At 38.8% G+C, this 21,295-nt stretch overlaps 2 protein-coding genes and 1 pseudogene across 3 annotated transcripts in view; 2 read left to right on the top strand and 1 right to left on the bottom strand.

Moving 5' to 3' along the window:
* The window catches only part of LOC145478642 (DENN domain-containing protein 5B-like), a 37,146-nt gene extending 31,066 nt beyond the window's left edge, over nt 1-6,080 (bottom strand). The window contains exons 1-2 of the mRNA XM_081456736.1: nt 5,904-6,080; nt 3,998-4,107 (exon numbers count right to left, since the gene is read on the bottom strand). Of these exons, the coding sequence (XP_081312862.1) occupies nt 3,998-4,107; nt 5,904-5,997 (204 nt within the window). The 5' untranslated portion in view covers nt 5,998-6,080. The remainder of the gene's footprint in view (nt 1-3,997; nt 4,108-5,903) is intronic.
* Nucleotides 1,421-2,220, top strand: LOC145480106 (uncharacterized; annotated as a pseudogene).
* LOC145478650 (pre-mRNA-processing factor 40 homolog B-like) overlaps nt 5,093-21,295 on the top strand; it is a 31,424-nt gene continuing 15,221 nt past the window's right edge. Inside the window, exons 1-6 of one of the 2 annotated variants that reach the window (XM_081456746.1) lie at nt 5,093-5,176; nt 6,281-6,373; nt 11,718-11,934; nt 18,924-19,126; nt 19,577-19,690; nt 19,812-19,932. In XM_081456746.1, coding sequence (XP_081312872.1) covers nt 5,108-5,176; nt 6,281-6,373; nt 11,718-11,934; nt 18,924-19,126; nt 19,577-19,690; nt 19,812-19,932 — 817 coding nt within the window. In that variant the 5' untranslated portion in view covers nt 5,093-5,107. Of the gene's footprint in view, nt 5,177-6,172; nt 6,200-6,280; nt 6,374-11,717; nt 11,935-18,923; nt 19,127-19,576; nt 19,691-19,811; nt 19,933-21,295 lie in introns of those variants that run through there. The other variant, XM_081456747.1, reaches the window with a different exon arrangement.

Here is a 21,295-nt window from a genome sequence, read left to right as displayed (position 1 = left end):
GAAGATTATCATACCAGCGGTCATTAGGACCGTCATCCCTTCACGCATCATCAGACAATATTTAGACTATTGTAAAGAACAAGGGTTCGAGCAAGCGAGCCAGCTTTCTCTCTACCGAATGATTGAGGTGTGTTCGGCCTCTATGCAGTAATCCCTTCAGGGACTTGACAACACCACTGCAGAGGGTACAGAGGCATTTGACCAGGTATTTTTGATGTTGAAGAGCTTAGCAGATCAGGGCATCAGCGTGACTGCCACTCAGAAATTACTAAAGGATGGAAAAAGGTACTTGAAGAATGATTTCAAGACACATATCGGACGAGGTGAACATTGCGGTGATCACCGCACGGTCCACGCACTAAGTGATAGTAGTGTATGGGAGGTTAGGAGCGAATGTGATCACAAACACTGCTACGAATGTGAGCGCTGTGAGAGTTTGGAAGGAGTACTGAGAGAGGCGCAAGACAAAGCGGAAATGACAGAAGAGGTGAGGGGTAGGCTGAGGTTTGAGTACACAGAGTGTGTGCGCAACATACAGGCTTGGAAGGCTCACTTGCTACGGTCAAGTAACCAGGACGAAGCCAAGCAACATATCCTCCAGACGTTAGACGAGAACTCGTGTCTTGTCATAATGGACTGGGCAATGAAGTTTCTGCCTGTGCAATACAGAGAACAGATGAGTGATTTTTTTGGCAAGAGGGGAAGAAGCTGGCATATCAGCGCGGTAATCACTGGAACAACAGTGGAGAGCAAGCATGAAGTCGAGTGTTTTGTACACATTTTCAACAACTGCTTCCAAAATAGCTTTGCCGTTCTTTCAATCATACTGAGGACTTGCTGCACAAAGTCAAACAGGAGTATCCAGTTGTGACAACAGCCTAACTCCGATCAGATAACGCTGGATGTTACCACAATGGGCATCTGTTGCTAAGTCTTAGAGAAGTGGGGGTGGGAACTGGTGTCAGGCCAGTGCGATATGATTTCTCAGAGCCACAGGTTGGTAAGGACATCTGCGATAGGAAGAGTGCTGCTATGAAGGCACACATAAAGCGCTGGGTTAACGAGAGGCACGACGTCGTCACTGCTGAGGATATGAAAACAGCACTAGAATCCCATGGTGGTATCAAAGGGTGCAGAGCGCGGCCGTTGAGGTGGACACGACCAGGGAGAGAAACAAAGATGGCAAGATACCAGGTATTAGTGTGTTGAACAATTTCCAGTATGAGGAGTGTGGCATCCGTGTGTGGAAAGCGTGCGACATCGGCCCTGGACGCCTCATCCCCTATAGTGGTCTTGGAGTTACACCACAAGGAGATACTGGGCTAAGGGTGATAAAGCCATTTGGTCAAGCTACACACAGGGGAAGTGTGGGTGAGAGTGTCAGGCACCAGTCCGAGATCTACTCTTGCCAAGAGACTGGATGCGTCCTCACGTTCAAGACCCAAACAGAGGCAAGCAGACGGGCAAGCACCGTCTTGAGGTTGACTGCGAGTCCATGGATGACCGCGAGGAAATGGGCGGGAATTACGACAGGGGTGACGTTTGCTCCGGATGTGCCATCAACCTCATCGCAAGGTCAGGATAGTGGCAGCGCTGTCAGAGGATACCCTAGACCATTGGGGTGGGCTCTGAAGATAACAAAACGACCCACCAGAATGACTGATAACGTCAAGACCTTCTTGATGAAGAAATTTGAAGAGGGTGCAAGAACTGGAAACAAGGCCGATCCTGTGCAGGTAGCGAGGGAGATGAAGACCCTCAGAAATGAAGACGGAGAGCTCACGTTTAAGCCCAAAGAGTGGAGGACTGTGCAGCAAATCAGCAGCCTGTTTTCACGTCAGACAGCGGCGCTGCGTCATAGGGGTATTGATGCGGAGGAAATGCCTGAGGAAGACATCGAGGCCGCAGACTCGGAAATGGCCCTTGACACCCTTAGAAGTTTGGTGATGGATGATATGGGTAGACCAAGCCATCCAATCATCGTGGGTGTTAGCAATATCTGCGAACTTGTAAAGAACAAGAACCTTGACTCACTCAAACTGGCAGTTCTGAGAGAAATCTGCAATCAGCTACACTTGACGACAAGTGGAACGCTGTCAAGAAAAAAGACTTTCTTTGAGTCCATTGAAAAATTTTCTGAGAGTTGCGCATGTTTTCAAAAATAACGTCACATGGTTTTAGTAGGGAGGATCTCTTTGCTTCTACCCCCCATCTTCTCTATTGGGGCCTTTTAGATAGGTGCAGGGACCCTTACATAACAGAGTTTATAAATACTTGTAAAAATGTAAGCTATTTAAGACTGAAATCTGAATGAATGCTTTGGTAAACACAGTAAAACGAAAACTGCAAGGATTTTTACGTATTGCTAAACGCCAGCTGTCCGTTGCCGTGCTTAAATGCTATCATGGATAAAACCAATCCGGGTTTTCTTCATCGACGAAAAAGCTGTGCTTAAAGAAATAGGAGGAGGATTTCAGCAGCAATAAACACGGATTGATTAGCTTTAGTAACGTTGTGTCACTTTCCCAGCCAGGAATCTATTACGTAACAATGTATTAAGTTTCGACTCGCTAATTTGCACAGCCATGTTACTTAATGTTTGAATTACGTTTCCTCTTCCACCGAATTGACTGTCATTTCGGCAACTTGTTTGCCTTCCATCACATGGGGTGAAAAAGTAACTCTGGTAGTCTCCAAAACTGTTCATTAACTTACAAAACACAATCTTGAGTCTGTCTGGCATACTAATTTGCATGTCCGTGGTTATTAAAATGACAGAATTCCGGATTCGCGAAATGTCATGTTCGTTGTGGACTGTCAACGTCTGCAAGATCAAAACAACAATAGTTTCAAAAACAAGAACTTAAAGAAAATTTGTTTCATTAGGTGCAGGGTCATCATCGCTTGAATATAATATCAACAAATACGCGAAGTTTTCCGGGGAAAAATCGACAACATGCAAATTAGTCAAATTTGAAGAAAGCTTACGGGAGGGGATTTTGACCCACCAACTGACAAAATACGCGGTTGAAGCATAGCCACTTATCTGAAAAAGTTACATTTTTCTCTTAGTCATAGTAAAAAAGCCAATAAACGCCTCCAACATGTCGCAAATCAAGAGGAAATTTTTCCCAGAAAATCTACAATTATGCAAATTAGGAAATTAGCTTAAAGTCGCGAGAAAGCTCACGCGACAGGATTTTAACTTGCCAAATGAGAGTTTGCGTATTTGTTAAGAATTTAAGCCAGACTAATAAAAACTAGTTTTGATCTGGAAATAAACTGCCGCACTTTAGAGAAAACCAGCTTTGAAAATTGCCAAAATTCTTCTTACTTACGATAGCCTCTAAGTGATGATATTTGGAACCACTCCAAAGCAAGTTATTTTTAACCAAATTAGTTTATATTGGAGATGTGAGTTGTTTATAGGCTGGGAAGTATGCACAGTTCGTATAAATGAATAAGGCTAATGCGAAAAACGTAAAATCATTCGTGGAAGTTTACCCAAATTTCCCGTCTCACGTGGCCAAAATAGCACCAAAAACTAGGGGGGTGGTCTAAATTCTATGAAATTTATTTTATTTTAATAAAAATACCACCAGTTGTTATCTTACCTGATAGAGGAAAAATGCTGAAAGTTTGGAGGGAATCGGCTGACCTCGATCCGCGGACCCTGCCTGGTCCTTACTGACAGTGACACATAATACTGATTGAAAGTACTTTTTGCTTGAAGTACATTTTGTGAAAATCCATCATCTAACAAATTTAAGAGGTACATGTACGACAGCTACATGTACTACAATATTTAAACACTGGACATTTTTGAACCCCTTTGAATGTACATAATATGAAGATTGCAGTTTTCATTATCTATCCTTCTGGATCAAACAATATACCATACAAATCAAAACAGGACCACAATGAATATATCTGGATAGTCATAATCAAGTTCTACATGTAGGTAATTTGGGTTCAACTGATTGGTCAGGAACCTTACCATACGGACGGCATCTTCATCAAAAGGATTCCAGTCAACATTTGAAGGAAAGTGCATCAAAACTTTGGCTTTATAGGAACGCTCCAGAGGAGATCGGTGCAAAGAGTCCCCTACATCATACATCAGAAACAGAACAGTAACAAGTTTTTAAACCTTTCAACATCTTGCATCACTGAACAGTGTTTTATTGGGAGGCATAAAACTGCAAAGTCAGTGACTAGAAAACTTTCGCAAGGCTGTGGTCTAAGAAAAATTATGAGGAGTCCAAAGGTTCCTTGCTGTGAAATCCTGGGTGGCCAGCACTTAAGCTTATATGAAAAAAGGAAGTTTTTCCAGTCACCCAAAGGCAAAAGTTAGTTGCCTGTGGCACCTGGGCGCTTCTAGAGCACAGCCCTGTTTTGTTAAAAGTGATGTCTAATTAACAGCACAGTTGCCAAGGAGACATCAAAATCTATAAGCAAATGTTCCTTTATACATGCACATGCAATTCAATTGTAAAATGTAATGTAAAAAATGTAAATCTTTAAATTCTCATTTTAAAATCTGTTAAGCCACATAATTTGGGAGCAGGTTGTTTGTATTTTCTTTTGAATTTTTCTATTGCAGAGAGTTTTCCTGGTATGAGTTCAAATGACAGTGTCTATTGATGGCAATGAATATTGCACAGTCATGCATGGATACATGTTCATCTCTGCAGTAGGTATGATAATTTGTGAAAGAGCAAATTTAAACATGGTTCAAACTGAGTGTTTATTACTTATCCTTTGGAGTCTTTCACCCTTTTAGAAGTACTAACAAATTTTTAAGATAAGAAACTGCTCACTGTATGTAAAAACAGGCATGTTATGTCTGATATACATTAGAGCATGACAATGCAAGTTTTATAATCGTACTGGTAAAAATGTACACAATATACAAAAAATTATGGAGCTTGTTTTAATGATGACAGATCTAAACATAGTCTCCAATAATTAACCAACACATCAGATGATTCACAAATGCAATGAGATTTTCACAGAAAAAAAACGAAACAAGAACCAAAGTGGTGAATCAATACATGTCTCTTTGAAGGGAGGTTAGTGGAGCCAATATACATGACTGTATTTTTTTATGACCAGAAGTGATGTTAACACATCTCTGGATTTAGATCACTTAAAGAACTGCCACGTAAATATAAAGGTACCAGAACACGTTCTTATCTTCTAACTTCTGATAAAATCACAACTACCTCTTACAAGATGTTAAACAGAAATCAAAAGTGATGTCACCATGGGAATATATGCAGATGCATGTACCACAGGAAGATAATTAACATGTATCATCCTGCCATATGAAAACTTATATATATTGTAGGTTAAAATTATACTTGGGGAATGCAGCACACGCTTTCCAACAAATAAAATTCTAGTTAATATACGACATCTTCGACAGGGCCATCATTCGATCCACTGTTAAATCAGCTGGATCTAATTTTGGCAGGCATGAGTTTGTCTCAGAAGTAATTCCCTGAAGCCATCATGCTAAATTCACATACATGCACGGTATAATAATGTGAAAATATATAAAAGCAGAATTCAATTTGCCCATTTACAGCTGAACTAGCCGGACGTAGACACCTGAAACTGAACTGTTATTGACACTGACTTCACAGTATGACAACGGAACAAAACACAAACTAAAAAAATTCTATAACATTTCCTATGTTAAAAGCACACTCGAAAACATAGATTTTTAATCGCGCATAAACTTCGAAATGCCGACTTTGTTTACTGCTCGCAGATTGTTGAACTGCAGTTAAAATTTACCCTTCAAAGCGCGGAAAACAACAAATCACATCTGCCTACATGTAATCGTTTCTGGAAACGTCACAGTTCAAAATAAAATAGCGTGGAAATTTTCCACAAACCTGACAACTGATCAGCTTCAAGCCCAGTCACAAGATCTAATCCACTGACCACAAAGTAGTCCGCAAATCTTTGGCCAGAGCTGGAAGAGGACATGCTTGCCGATCTAGGGAAAAATCTAACCTAGAGAAGCTGCCATTTTCTGTGGTCTGCTGCTTCACAGGTGACTATCCAGATCCCGCGCTGAATGGAAGCTTCCCTCCTCGTACATCAAGCGCAGAGTGAACATTGATTCATGGGATACTACACGCGCTTGAAGGGAAAGGCGGACGAAAACTAGTAATATACGCCAAAAATGGTGTGTTTTTGTACCTTTAAGATTCATGTTTACTATTTAAAAACTACAGGGTGACTCAAAACTCTTCTCTGTTTTTTTCAGGCGTCTGGAGGATACCCTCCTTCCTCAGGAAGTGGTCCAGGGGGTGGTTACTCTGGGAACCCTCCGCCAGTTATGATGCCTGGAGGCTATCCGGTAAACTTACTTTCTTTTTACCTTTCATTTCAAGACGCTTATAACTATCGCTGTAAAGATCGTTTAACAAACGTTGCTCTTTGATGTCAGGGATTTGGGAACCCTCCGTTTTCATTGGTAATACGACAAACTCCACTTTAATTTGAAATGTCTACACTCTTGACAGCATCATTTTTCAAATGTTCATCATGTAAGCTTAAGCTCGACTCCAATCTTGCTCCAGTAGAATAAAAAAAACCCTTCTCTGCAGTATAAAATCAGCATCCTAATATACAACTTACCACTATGTACCATATTCCTGTATGCATGCACGATTATTGTGCCCATTTCACTCCCAGCTTTGCAACGTACATGTATCAAAGCCTTAGATGAGATAATTCATTTAAAGGTTAAATAGGGAACAGAAAGGTGTTCTCCATCAACATCAACAGCATGCCCGCATCGTTTAGCTTTAGACATTTTCCCACTAATTGTGTGGCAGCTAATTGGGCTATGTTTGAGTCCAGTTCAGCTTTGCAAACCTTTGAAAAATGGGTGGCCATGAAGCTCTTCCGAAAGTCTCAGAGGATTAGCTGAGTAAATGATATACAAACAGTAGTAACAAGGGACCCTAGCTCTAAAACAATAGAGCTTTGTGCTAACAAGATCCAATGAAATTAGAGGTTCTAGAGAGCTTCATGACAACAGTAAAAAACTTGTTTTTAATGAAAACAAAAGGGATTTTTTGATCATTTTAGTGTATCAAGCCTGCAAATAATTTTTGTTTATAGGCAGGTCATTTGTCAGGACAAAGACAAGTTTTGACCTGACAAAAAGCCAGTCTGGTCGGACAAAAAAAATTTTTGTCGTTAGAAATTAAAAAGAGACATTTGAGACATTTTGGTATTTCAGTGTAGACTCTTCGCCAAAATATTCGTTGCAAATTCGAATAGCTTTAAAGTCAACTGAGTGTAAAATCACTACTAGCACCAGCAAGGGGACCTCTTTTACATTGCATCTGGTATTAATTTACCTGTTGAAAATTGACAAATTTACAAACGTTTATACCCCTAGTCACACAAGCGTTGCCAATGTAACAAGTTTCCCAAGACGTATAGGGAAAATGAGAAAAGGGATGAAACAATCTCCCACGTGGACAGCTTGTCAGTATAAAACCTCACAATAACATTCAGAGACTCAAAAATTGGCTGAAATGAATTCTTCGACTTTTTCTGAAAGCATGTTTCCTCTGAAAACTTTCGGGGTCAATTGAATAAAAAAAATTGCGTAATTATTTAAAATGCGGAATTGGAGGCGGTCGTGACTACAAAGCGTGACCACTTTGTACATTCACGCTTTTCACAAAAACGTCTGTGGTATGGAGCTATATTTCAACCACATTGACAGACGTAAAAAAACTATAAAGGGTTAAAAATTAAACTGAGTTTTGATCATACAGACTAGAAAAACATTTGGTTACGTTTTAGAGGTTTTAAAGTTTTTGAAAGCGATTGCATTCAGATAAATGAAATGTGAGTATTTGGGCCGTGTATTCAATTTCCATAATATCTTAATCGGGTCAATGTATTACGACTGAAAATTAATTCCACAACACTTGGTAGTAACAAACAACGAGTAATTACACAAGACCTCAGTTCTAAGTAGTTTTTCAGACGAACATACTTCAGACTAAATGGGGCTTCATGATCTTTCACAATGCCACCGTAAAATGCATAAATCAACACGCAGGACTAGTGGTGCTGATGTGACGTGTTTACAATTCGACATAACATTTGAGATGGCGCACTGCGCATGATAAAATTCTTAGAATTAGAATAAAACAAAAACCGATAACAATGCTTTTTTGCATAGCATTGTGTGGCAGTATAACAAAATAACTTGTCCCATATTCGGACACAAATTTCCAGGTAAAATATTTTTCATTTTAGCAGAAATGCTCGGTCAGAGTGTCCAACCAGGCTAAGCTTTTACCTGTCAAAACCTCAAATTTACGGGACAATAATTATTGTTCGATGACCGACTGTTATTTGCAGGCTTGTGTATACTGTACATGTAGGTGCAAACACATGCGAAAAATAATAATAATAATAATAATAATAATAATAATAATAATAATAATAATAATAATAATAATAATAATAATAAACAAATCTTTAGACAGGATTAACCCATCAGTACTATAAAGTACTGTTATCAAAGGGGTCCTGTAAGATTTAAAAAGCATTAGTGTGGATGGACAGGGTGCAAAGAAAACCAACTCTTAAGCTTGCACTTCAGGCAAGCTGTGTTTGTATGCATGATGTGCTAGCCCAAAAGTCGCTCTTGTTAACCCCTACTAACATGATTTTAAAATAAATTTGAAATCAAATTAATACAATAATTATATCTCTTGCAGTGCTTCTGTAATTTGAATTTGCTCAAAAAATTTCCCCCAAAAAACTTTACTTGCCCATCAGGCAAGCAAAGGACAGAATCCCCTAGCACAACTGTGAAACCTGCTGACCCCAGACTATCACAAATGACTTTCTTTGCACACTGATGAGTCTCTAAGGACGTTTGTGTTAATTGTTTCTGTGCATCCTTACTGCACATGCAAATTCACATGCCACATCCTGCATGAAGTAATAAAACGAATAATGATAGGGCAGATGGCCTTCGCTACAGCTTTGCCTGGATTTAACGATCTTGGACATTCAGTGACCCCTATTTTTCTTTTGATAAATCAATTTCTCTACAGATTTTCTACTTTTAGCGAAAAAATGAAGAAAATCTATCGACTAGAAGTCTGAGGTTTTTTGCAAAATGCACCATGAATTCTTTTCTTTTTAGCTCTATGTTTATCTGTGCGATGGTTTCAAATGCCTCTGGAAGGGTTGAGTTTTGTGAAAACGTTGGTAACGTTTGAAATTATTTATGCAGCAGACCCACTTCCACAAAATATCACTAAGTTCGTTGGCGTCTGTTGACCCACCTTCGATATTTTTAATTATAAATCCGTGTACACCATGCTGAATAACATGCACCAATGTTTCAAAATCAGGGTAGTTCTCCACTTGCTTTTTCTCTGAAACGAAGTCGGTGACCCTCAATTTTTTTTTGCATTTCCGACACAAGTAATTCATTATCTGACTGCAGTAAAAATTTTAAAAAATGTATCGACTGGAAAATTTTCACGCAAACCTTGCGCTATGCGCATATGGCACATAAAGCTACAAAATGACGCATTATAAAAGTAACTACTGGGCCTGCAATGCGCCCTAGCCGCAAAACAGCTGGTTGTGTTCGACGAAGTGGAATGCAAACCTAATTTTGACCTGTGGCTTTTCAGAGTTGGTCGCCCTGTGCACGGTTATAGGCTGAAAAAACCACATTCCTGTAAGGGCACCAAAATGGTCACCCCGCTTGATTTTTGCAGGGGCATGTCATGGCCAGTAAACTGGTACCGTTTAATGCTAAGACATGTGATAAGACATGTGGCGAACATGTGAGTATGTGAGCAGGCCATGTGAGCTCATCTTTCTGATGGATCTTTCTTTGGCTTCTTTCCATGCAGTCGCCATACACTTCACTATTGTATGCTCTCAGCATTAGATTTTGGCGAATTTAAACGCTTCGACAGTAGCATTTATCGAAATCTGAGGGAATTGTCCTTGTTTATTAACATGACTTGGCTTTGGGATGATAACCGTGGGAACAGCTACATTTTGATTGCATTTGTTAATTACTTCCAGTTGCGACAGATAGCTCAGTCTCCGGTCGAAATTTTATTTTTTGGAATCGCTGGAAAAGTACTCTAAAGGCAAGATCCATAAGACTACTTTATTCATCAGGGGAATACTCGAATTAGTTGCACAGAGTTTTTTTACGATAAATGACCTCGCGAAACGAGCACGCGATTGCAAATGCTAGCTTAGAATAATGTACGTAATTTAAATATTCTATGAAACTTGAGAGTCTACTGAAACCAGCAGTGTCACGCAACGTATCAACAAATCGTGAGCTCTTCACTAGCACGGACTTTGACACTTTGCATATCTGACTGTAAAACCTTGGTTGCTGCTGAAAAATGTTGATTTTAGCAATAGTCAAAGGTTGAAAGTCAGCTAGTGAAATCATATATTTACGGTATCTATATATTAAAGTGAGAGCGTTGAATGCACTCTCATAATCTCTGATTACTACTAGTAAAATATACACTATTTTGTGGAAAGGATTTTCAGGTGTGAAATTTTCAGTTTAATGACGCATGAACACGCGAGAAATCACAATGTCTTTTCTCTTTAATCAACATTATAAAAGCGTTCGTTTTGTTTCATCCCCAGACCCCTTACTCTGACTCCCAAACAAGATTCTTGCTCAATCCATGTGCTTTCAGTTTTCAATGACAGAATCGGCTCATTTGAATATGTTTTGCATGCTGTAACTAGCCAAATAATATGCCTCCGAAAGTGCAAGTTCCCAAATTGGAAAAGACTCAGAAATTGTTGCCATTTTGCACTGTGAACAACCAGTTGGCCACAACAAATTGTGATCCTGACAACAACGACCAAGACAAAGCTTCCAAGCCTTCTAGTTCTGAGGAAAGAAAAGCTTTTGGTTAGCATTTGATTGACTATTAGAGAGCTACAGGTGTGTTACAGTATGTACAGTTCGTACATACAGTAGCTCAAGTTTTGAATTGTAAATGCAACTTTACTTGTCACTCTAAGTCTAAAACTTAGCATGTCTCGGTGATGTTGATGTCAGACTTCTCAGTGTGTTAAGTTAGATCAGTTCCAGTTCAGAATGTATAGTTTAACTTCAATGAAAGGTTATATAATTTGTTTTCTAGCAATATTCCGTGACTGTACACTTAAACTGTGCTTGAAGTCCAGTAAAAAGTATAAAGCAACAGCAATCAAGAATTACGTATCATTTGTCAAATTTTTTTTATGGCCCCTTTATTTACACTAATGGCCCAAACTTTTTATAAATGGCCCATAACTTTCCAATGCCATGGGCCATACATTGTAGGCTCATTTGCCTGTTTTGCCTTCCAAATCCCTGCTTAAGTTTCCAAGCTCAAGCTTACAGACAGTATGGCTAATGTTCAATGCTTGTCATTAATAATAAATGGTGAAACATACAGTGTATGACAGTGGTTTCACAATATTAACTCCATCATTGCAAGTTTTGAGGAGGTGGGCTGCTTGTTTATCGTTCATAAGTATATATCACATTCTTTAAGTAAAGTTGCTACTTCTGCATGTACTACTACAACTGTATTTGCTGGAAACATGATAATCAATAACCTTACTAGTTTGTAGTGAAACTCTATTCTCACTTTACTGTATTTATTTTGCAGGTTCCAGGAATGCCGGTGATGCCGCCTGGATATGGTCCACCTGGAATGCCTCCTTTTCAGCCTGTTGCCATGCCAACTGGCCAGCCAATGGGTTATCCTGGTAGCATGCAGGGAATTCCAGCTTCATATCCTCCACAGCTGACTCAACAGAATATGGCACAATCTGTAACAGCAGCATTTCAACCAATACCGAATACTGGATCACCAGTGGTGATGAGTAAGGAAGTTGATATTGATTTTTTATGTACCGGTATTGTACTGCTACCACTTATAAAGCTCAGATTTGATTAATTTTTGGTATCTTTTTTATTACATCTTTCTGTTGAATTCCGTAAAAAACCAGTTTACTATTTAATTAATAATATTACATTAGATATTATTTGCAAACTCTGTCGAGTAAAATTATGTAACAGTTTACCTAAATGGTACAAAATGCTCCCAAAGGGAAGGAGGATGTAAGGATAGGGCTGGACATTCAGGAAAAAACCTTGGGGCCAGCTGGCCTCTAAGTTTTCAGATTTGGTCGCTAGCACAAGTATCTTAGTTGCCAAAAATACATCAGAAGAAGAAGTGAATAACTGTACATCAGTCCTATCCATATTTTCAAATTGTCAATTACTGATAACAAGTCCTGCTAACATACATGTAATCAAATTTGATTTAATTGTTCCAAATAGTGAAATCCGATAATGTGTTACAATTTCTTTTCAATGTTATTAACACGATTCATGAAGGACAATTTTTTCTTTCACATTATTTACAGTTGTCAATGAAAACAGTGCTACAGTAAATAGGGAGGCTAAAATTCAACCACTTTGTCAAGTAACCAGGAGAAAAAACACAACACATACAAAATGGATAAACACACTTGCATTGTCAATTTTCCTTATGTAAGAGTTGTATACACTTTTTTCTCCCCTTTAAAATCTATAACTTATATATATTGTGGCTTTCCAACAATTCAGCAGTACTACAGTTTTCACAAACATCTTAGATGTAGCCTGCATAGCAAGCGTACCCATTTGAAGAGCTTTTCCACATTCTGATCGCCTGTAAATTGGAGCGAGAACAAAACTTTGATGTAGCAGGGGGTGGTGGGGTGAGAGAGAATTACCAGAATGCGGAAAAGCTCTTAGATGCCGATACGGAATGTTGTTATTGAAAGATGTCAAATTCACTGCATATTTCACAAGAAGAACACCATTTTGAAGGCTACATGGTTGTGTGAAAACGAGAAGTATAGTTTGGTATTCAAAAATATATTAATGTTGCAGTTCCTAGGGAGTAATGCTTTAATTATCCCAACAAACACAAGCAATAAACACGCATTCTATGGCGTAAAGGGGGGAACACCGCTCTGCAATCGGTGTGACAGAGGAACTTCCGTTGCGTGACCAAATGCCAAACTTATCTCCCCAGTGATTAATTCTGCACTGGATCGGACAAGTCGGCGAGGCCAAAAGCTTGCGCATCCTAGTAGCGTAACTCTAAACAGCACTACGAGCTGACCTCCGGTCAGCATCATGCTAGAGTGTAGACAGTTCTCAAGCCTTACTTATCTCCCCAGCACTACGAGCCAACTCTGCCGGCACGTGCTGGATCGGACAAGAAGAGGCATAAAAGAGCGTTAAATAGCGCCACTAAATTAGCGAAAACGAAGCTTGGGGAAGTCGCTGCAAGACTTAACCGATAGCATGTCACGAGAGGTGAACCCCAGTTTATTATTTATATTAATGAACAACAACAATAAACCTCCAAAGGGAGGAAAGGGTGAGAGTTACAATTTCGAGGGCTAACTAAAAGTTACAGTAGTGATATAACGAGCGAATGATGCTAAAGTCCAAGCTAAGACTCTTTTATAGGTAGACAGATGTCTGGATTTAAACCAATATAAAATCGTGTACCATGAAATGTTCAGAGTCCATGCGGCCTTGAACGAAACAAGAATGGGGCTATTTAAAAGACTAGCCATACAAAACGCATGATATAGTTAAACCAGACGTTGTTGCAACATGCATACGTGAAAGGCTATTGTGAATATTGTTTAAACTAGACAAGAAAGGCTTCTATAATGTTCTAACGTGTAACAGTTCTATTGCGTTACAATTAACAACAGTAAGCTAGTGACTGTACGTAAATAGCGTCACGCTCCATTAACTGCGCTTTAACGATTGACTTTAAAGCTTTATAAAATGCAAATGAAAATTAACAAGAAAGAAGTACCGTATTTTCTCAGTTATAAGGTGCAGCATTTTTTCAAAGAAAATATACCTGTTCAATCGAAATCTGCTCCAAACTCAGGGTGTGTCTGATAACCAAGTATGTTCTCACCACAAAATACAATTTTACCAAATTTCATGGATGATTAAACCTGTCAAACATCTGCTAACATGTTATTCACTAACATCGCAGAACAGAGATTTTTTTCTGTATAAAACAGAAAAATTGTTCCACTTATTTAAAGCAGATGCCTTCCAACCCCAGAAGCAAGAATTCTGAAGAAATTGATTATTTTGAAGAAGTTTTTGGCCTAAATCAGCAATGTGTAGTTCCAGAAAATATCTATACCTCCCCCATGGAAGGGATTTTCTCTAACACCTCCCCACCCCTCTGGAAATTCCAGTTAAGCTTCATACATTTCTTTAAATTTTTTGGTCTCATAGAACCCCCCACCCCCCAGGAAATTCCAATCCCTTCTGTGGGGGGAGTATGGATATTTTCTGGAACTGCACAATGAAAACAAACAATTTTGTTCCGTGAAAAATTTTTAACCTCTAGGAGTTCCTTTCCCATTTTGGCAAATAAAGCCTGGAAACTAGTTTTTCATGGTCCATTGTAATGCCTGGTTACTAAGTTATGAATGTTCCAATTCTTCACGCCAAATTTCTGTGGAAAATCTTTGTTAAATGAAGAAATACTTGTCAACAAATACTAGAAACAGATCAAACATATGTCAAAGTTGGCAAGCATGATGTTTTTTAAGTTTATGCTATTAAAGAGCTTAAACTGTAGATAAGACTTTGAGGTGCTTCTTGTTTCACTGTTGTTCGGTACATTATGATACGTGACTTTTTCGCTTTTGTTTACAAGAGTGAAAGGACCGTAATTAGCAAATTTGGGGGCATATTGTTGAACATGATCCAAAAATTTTCTGTAATTCAGGTTCCGTCTTATAATCAAGTATTTAGGATAAATATCTTAGGGGCCAGCTTAGCGACCAAGTGTGAAGAGTTAGTTGCCAGTGAAAAAAATGCGGTTGCATTGGCGAACCCAACAGTCTCAATGTCAAGCTCTGAAGGAGTGTCGTGCAGAGCAGGGATGCTCCCATACAGAGAACTCAAGATCGTCAGTAACAGCAACAGCCAGGGAAATGGCAATCTGTTGTTAAATTGGTCAAAATATTAATTCCATTTAATGTTGCAGTTCCTAGGGAGTAATGCTTTAAATACCCTGACAATCACAAGCAGTAAACACGCGTTATATGGCATAAAGGGGGGAACACCGCTCAGCAATCGGTGTGACAGACGAACTTCCATTGCGTGACCAAATGCCAGACTTATCTCCCCAGCAGTTAATTCTGCACTGGATCAGACAAGTCGGTGAGGCCAAAAGCTTGTACGTCCTAAAAGCCTAACTTAAAACGGCACTACGAGCTCACCTCCAGTCAGTATCATGCTAGAGTGTAGACAGTTCTCTAGCCTTATTTCCTCAGCACTACGAGCTGACTCCGCCGGCATGTGCTGGACTGGACAAGAAAAGACATAAAAGACCGTTTAATGATTGACTTTAAAGCTTTCTTAACTGCATTAATTAAGGTGGCTCCATACGATAATCATTTATCTTGTTGTGTGCACAAGTGTTATGTTCCGAATGCTGTTTTTGCATTCGCTTTTACACCCAGTCCTCTCAAACTTATTAAATGTAACAACTAATGATGAAATAGTGTTTTACTATCATCTCTGTTATAATCGTGGCTTTTAGTCTTGAATTATATATTCCCAAACAAATCAGGAGTGGAGGCATGGTGGCCTCGTGGTTAGTGTGCTTGACTGCAGATCAAGCGGTCCGGGTTTGAGCCCTGGCCGGGGACATTGTGTTGTGTTCTTGAACACCCAGGTGTACAAATGGGTACCACCAAATTTAATGCTAGAGGTAACCCTGTAGTGAACTACAGCATCCCATCCAGGGGGGAGTAGAAATATTCCTAGCTGCTTCATTTTACCAGGATAAGCTCTGGCCTGGTGGAAAACTTGGCTTGTATGTAGGCTTTACCTAAACAAATGAATGAGTTGCCAGTAATCAGATACCCGTGTTTGTGCAAAGAATTCTGGGATCGTCAGGGGGCAAACATTGCAAGTCGCTAGAAGGGAATGTATGGCGAAAAGTTGTTTCGACGCCCAAAAACATGGTTTTGGGGAGAGATCAACACTTTTTTGCCGTTGTTTTATCGTGAATGGATTTTTGCGCAAACACGGGTATCTGATTACTGGCAACTCATTCATTGGAGTTCACTAAAGACCTGGCATAGGGCAAATTGTCCGGCTGAGAGGATGGTTTTGCCCACCTGCTTTGACCATGTGGAGGAAAGTTTTTCTGATGAAGAAGTGCAGTTCAAAAAGTTTTCCCCACCTGTGAAAACCAGTTGCTTTCCTGCTGAAAATATTCACTTAATGAAACCCTTGACAAATGCATTATTTATTTATTTATTTATTTTTATACCATTTAAATCCCTAATGTAAAACATGTTCTATCAACGTCAGTTAGGTGTGAACATTGCAAAGCTACACTGTATATATTTGTTTCAAGTAACCCCTTGCTCTCCTTCTTGTACTATTCTCTTTGGAACAAAACCAATTTGCTCTAAACGCATGCACAGATTAGTTAGCGTTTGTGTCTTCTATACATTAGGTAGAGGATGCATCGCATACGGGATCACACACAAATGTTGAGTGGTTTTCCTTATGGTAGAACCCAACATGTAAGAGGCATGCGTTCTAGCATCATAGTGTTATATACTATGTTAATTTCCATGTGGTTTTTTTATATGTCATGTGATGTCAGGCAGTGCCACTTGTCCCTAGTTTTTAATGCAAAAGTGAAACGTATCTTTTAGAATCACCCGCAGGTCAGTTCAACAAATATCATCTGTTTTCAAACTACAATAGTATGTTTGTCAGGGTTTAAATAAAGAAGGGAAATGTATAGCTTCTCCTTAGTGGCTTGTTCATTTATTGTCTTAATTGCGTCTGTAAGAGAGACCAAAAAGTTGGCGAGTTAGTGGCTTTAATATTCTGCAAATTGTAAATTTGTGACAAAAGAAACCAGGAAAGTGCTCAAATATTGCTGCACACTCCGTGTCACCTAATGAAAGTGCAAATTAATTTAATCAGTCTTTGAGGAGACTCCTTCACCCATGCAGGATAATATTGGCCAAGTATCACTGTTTACCTTCAATACTTCTCATTGAAATGCTTCTCAGTGGTATCAATCAATATTGTTGTGTATTAAGTTTGAATTGTTGTATCATTAACAACAAAGGTGGCGAAAGAAAAAGAAAGTGGTATTCCGTGACTATGTGATAGTGAAATTAGTTCTTGTTCATTGGTGATAAGAAAATTTGCGTTTTAAGAAAAAACAAAATTGTTTCTCTGCCATTTCTTCATCAGATATTTAACATTCTTTTATTTATCCCCAAAAACCAAGCACATCTCTGTGTGTTTTGGAGAAAACAAGGGTTTCATGTTACTACCTTTGCAAGGAAAACAAAAGTATTAAGTTACAAAGTTGGCAAGAAGAGCTAATTAATTTATTGTCATGTTTGTTCAGCGTATTATTGAATTTAAAATAAACGAAAATCATCATAAAACACCAGAGTAAAATTTAAAAGTTGTCGTGACAAACAGTAATTGTACATAAGTTTCTGACCATAAATGAAAATACAAACTTGAAACATACACACTGCTAAGGGGAAAAGCCCTAGCAGACTGCCAAGGTAGATACAAACCAGAAAATGAACTGAGCAGAGCTATCAATTGCACTCTGCACTATCTGAGATTGTCTCACTTTTGTTTTTATTTTTGCAAATTTAAGTATTTTTCCTTTGCAGAAAAACTGCATGGAGATGATCATGGATATAGATTTCCCTAAAAAGCAAGTTTCAACTGAAATTAAATATATTTATTACCAGTGTGCTGAATTTTACAGAATTTCACAGAAGGAAAAGTGAGAAAATTCACTGTCAGTGTAAATAAATTTGCTTTTTGTGCTCTTGTTGATGTCACAAAATATGAAAAAACACTGAGGTTTTACTTCGAGCATACGCAGATTACTTGACTTTTGCCCTCTGCACATTTGCAATCATAAAACTACAGAGAGCCACCTTAATATATATAGCAAGTTAAGATGCTCATGGAACACATTTGAAATATTGTGAAGCAGTTAAAACACACAGAGAGAGAAACAAAGTTGTCTACAGTGTATTATTTTATAGATATATATTTGGACTAAGGTATTGGATCATACAGTGTTGAAAAAAAGAACAACTGTTACTTGTTGTCCAGTGACTTTCGGTTGGAGTAACCTACTGCTTACTATTATCACGCTTTGCTTAAGGTGATTCCTCAGTATTACATTGTGCATCCCTACTGCACACGATTTTTGCATCTTTAGCATGCGCACACAAGTGCATGCTTGTGCACAACGCAAGAGATTTCCCTCAAGCTAAGCTCTACAGCGAAATAAATGCTTGTTTTCTCTTGAATGAGCATGGCGACCCCCACTTTTTAATGCATTTATTAAAATTACACGAGGTTATCTACAACATATCTCAATTTGAAGAACAGTTTAAAATTCTGCTTAAAAATATTTTGATTTTAATGCTGTAAAGAACATGTCTTTAGGGAGTGCTGGGTATGTGTGCACACAGAGAATTGGAAAGTTTGTAATATGATCTTAATGCCTGTCTTGGAATTTCTAGTGCCCTTTTCTGCTAACTAAGGCTAAGTAATGGCAACCTGGTCAGTTGCAAAGGTGCTATAAAGGCCATCCATGTTGTGCAAAAACAACCACTGTGACCCCTATTTTTTATTGCATTTTTCAAATATCCATGTTCATAACATGATTACTAACTGGATGAAGTTTGAGAATTTTTTTAATACTCCTTCTTTTTACATGGAACTACCTTAAAGTATTCTCTGCTCTCAACAGTTCCTACTGCTGTGCGACCACAGCAAGTTGCAGCTGTTACCGGAGGAACCAACTCTCCTTCAGTAGTGAAACAAATGCAAGAACAAGAGAATAAATCAACAGACAGCCCAACACAGATCAGCAAGCCTGAACAACAGCAGGATGAGAAAGAAGAAGAAGCCAAGAAGGAGAAAAAGAAAGTGAAGAAACCTAAAACACCAAAGGTTTGATTCTATGGAAAATCTTTGCTTTTTACATTGTACTTTTAACCTTTCCCTCCATCACAAGTTGTGAAGGTACATACATGTATATTAATTTGTTGTAAAATGTCTGTCTACACTGCAAGGTGCCTTTATTACCAACTCCACCTGTTTCCATTGCATGAAGCAACTAGGATTATTACTTCATGTGTACTCCCCCTTGTTACAATGCTAAGTCTATCATACTCTATGATTTGTTTAGCTTCCTTTATCAGTGCTTACGACCCATTTTTTTAGTCTTTGTCCTTGCAATAGACTGCCAGCGTAATTTGCCTTGGCAGAGAACACAAGGCAGTGAGCCTGCAATGTCTCAAACTCTAATTTCTTGATCCAGAGTCCAACCAATGCACAAACCACTAGTGTTGCATTTACTTGGTTTTGTAATGATTGACCTAGTTTTGTTTTAATTTGCAGAAGAAGACCCCATGGACAGAGCACAAGGCACCTGATGGTAGAACATACTTCTACAACACTGAAACCAAAGTTTCTACTTGGCAGAAACCAGCAGAACTTAAGACTCCTGGAGAGGTACATGTACATGTATAAATCCGTGACAAAGTGTTTATGAAGTGACATTACACCTGAACATGGTATGTTTTGCTAGGTTTTTCTATAGTCACTGACGGTTTATTTTGTATTATTTTGTCAGATTCAACTTGATTCTTGTCCTTGGAAAGAGCACAAGGCAGACACTGGTAGGATATATTACCACAATACAGAAACAAAAGAATCAACCTGGACAATACCAAAGGAATTGGCAGAACTTAAGGGTAAGTTGGACAAACATTCTTAGCAGTTTCCTTACTTTGATGGTATGAAATGTGGCTTGCCTTTCAAAGGTAACCCATAGTTTAAGTAATATCCCATGCATGTGGTTAGCATACTCAGTATGTTAAATCTGATTGATGAACTTTCTTATTGATACATGTTCATGTATAACTGATGAATACATGCAGCTTAATCAGAGTTGAGAACAGGGCTCAAAACTTACTGTAGCCAATTAACCACAGACTACTGTAGTAGAAATTCAGTTTTGGCCAGTAACTTTGCGATTTTCACTAGCCACTTTGGCTAGAAAACAAAACGAGATTGGCTGAACTAGTTTCTATCTTCCTTGATGGAAGACAGACACAAACACTTTTCTTGGAAACATAGTTACAGATGCAAAATCTCACTGTTTTGTTTTTTTCAAAATTCCATAACGGATTTAAGGGGATTTTACCGGTGGTAAGAAAGAAGGAGGCAAAGACAAGAGGTCTGAAAGAAATGACCTCCACCGCCAAAGCAGAAATATTGGGTTATTCACCAAATGGAGCAATAATTTCCATCTGGTGTGTAAAAAAAAGAATCTGTGCGATTCCTCATCGGAGTTTGTCACAGGTGGCTGTTCTAATTAATAATTAGACCCATAGCCCGCAAGGGCTATAGGTCAATAGCCCATGAGGCGAAGCCGAATGGGCATGTGACTTGTGGCCCTTGAGGGAGAACGGTCTAATTGTTTTAGTATCACTCAACTAATCGGACAGAAAAGGTAATAATAAAGTTAGCAAATGCAAGTTGAAGAAATATTTGTGTCACGCTCGATTGTGCCAATTTCGCTACTCAGGGACTATTACTAATAGTCCTCTAGTAGTGTAGCCAATTAAAATGCAGGATTTGCATTAGTCCACTAGTTGGGTGATACTTTTAGATTAGAATCTGTTGCTTGCGTTGTGCTTTCAAGTCTTGCTAGTAATTCTGTGCTGTTATTGGACCTAGCCAACGTCAACGCTTGGCTAGTAAATTTTTTTTGGCCAGTAACAGCTAAGTTGTCACTAGCCACTAGGCTTACGCTAGTAAGTTGAAAAGTTAGTGTCGAACCCTTGTAACACTTTAATTTAGTATCACCCAACTAGTGGACTAATGCAAATCCTGCATTTTGATTGGCTATGCTACTAGAGGACTATTAGTAATAGTCTGCGAGTAGCGAAATTGGCGCAATCAAGCGTGACGTTTTCTTTCATTTTATTCCCAAATAAATATTTCTTCAACTTGCATTTGCAAACTTTATTATAGCCTTTTCTGTCCGACTAGTTGGGTGATACTAAAACAATTAGACCCTTCACCCTCAAGGGCCACGGGTCTATAGCCCAT

The sequence above is a fragment of the Orbicella franksi genome, chromosome 2 (genome assembly GCF_964199315.1).
Source record: "Orbicella franksi chromosome 2, jaOrbFran1.1, whole genome shotgun sequence".
Classification (NCBI taxonomy): Eukaryota; Metazoa; Cnidaria; class Anthozoa; order Scleractinia; family Merulinidae; genus Orbicella; species Orbicella franksi.
Note: the sequence above shows the minus strand (reverse complement) of the source record. Positions and strands in the feature narration are given on the sequence as shown.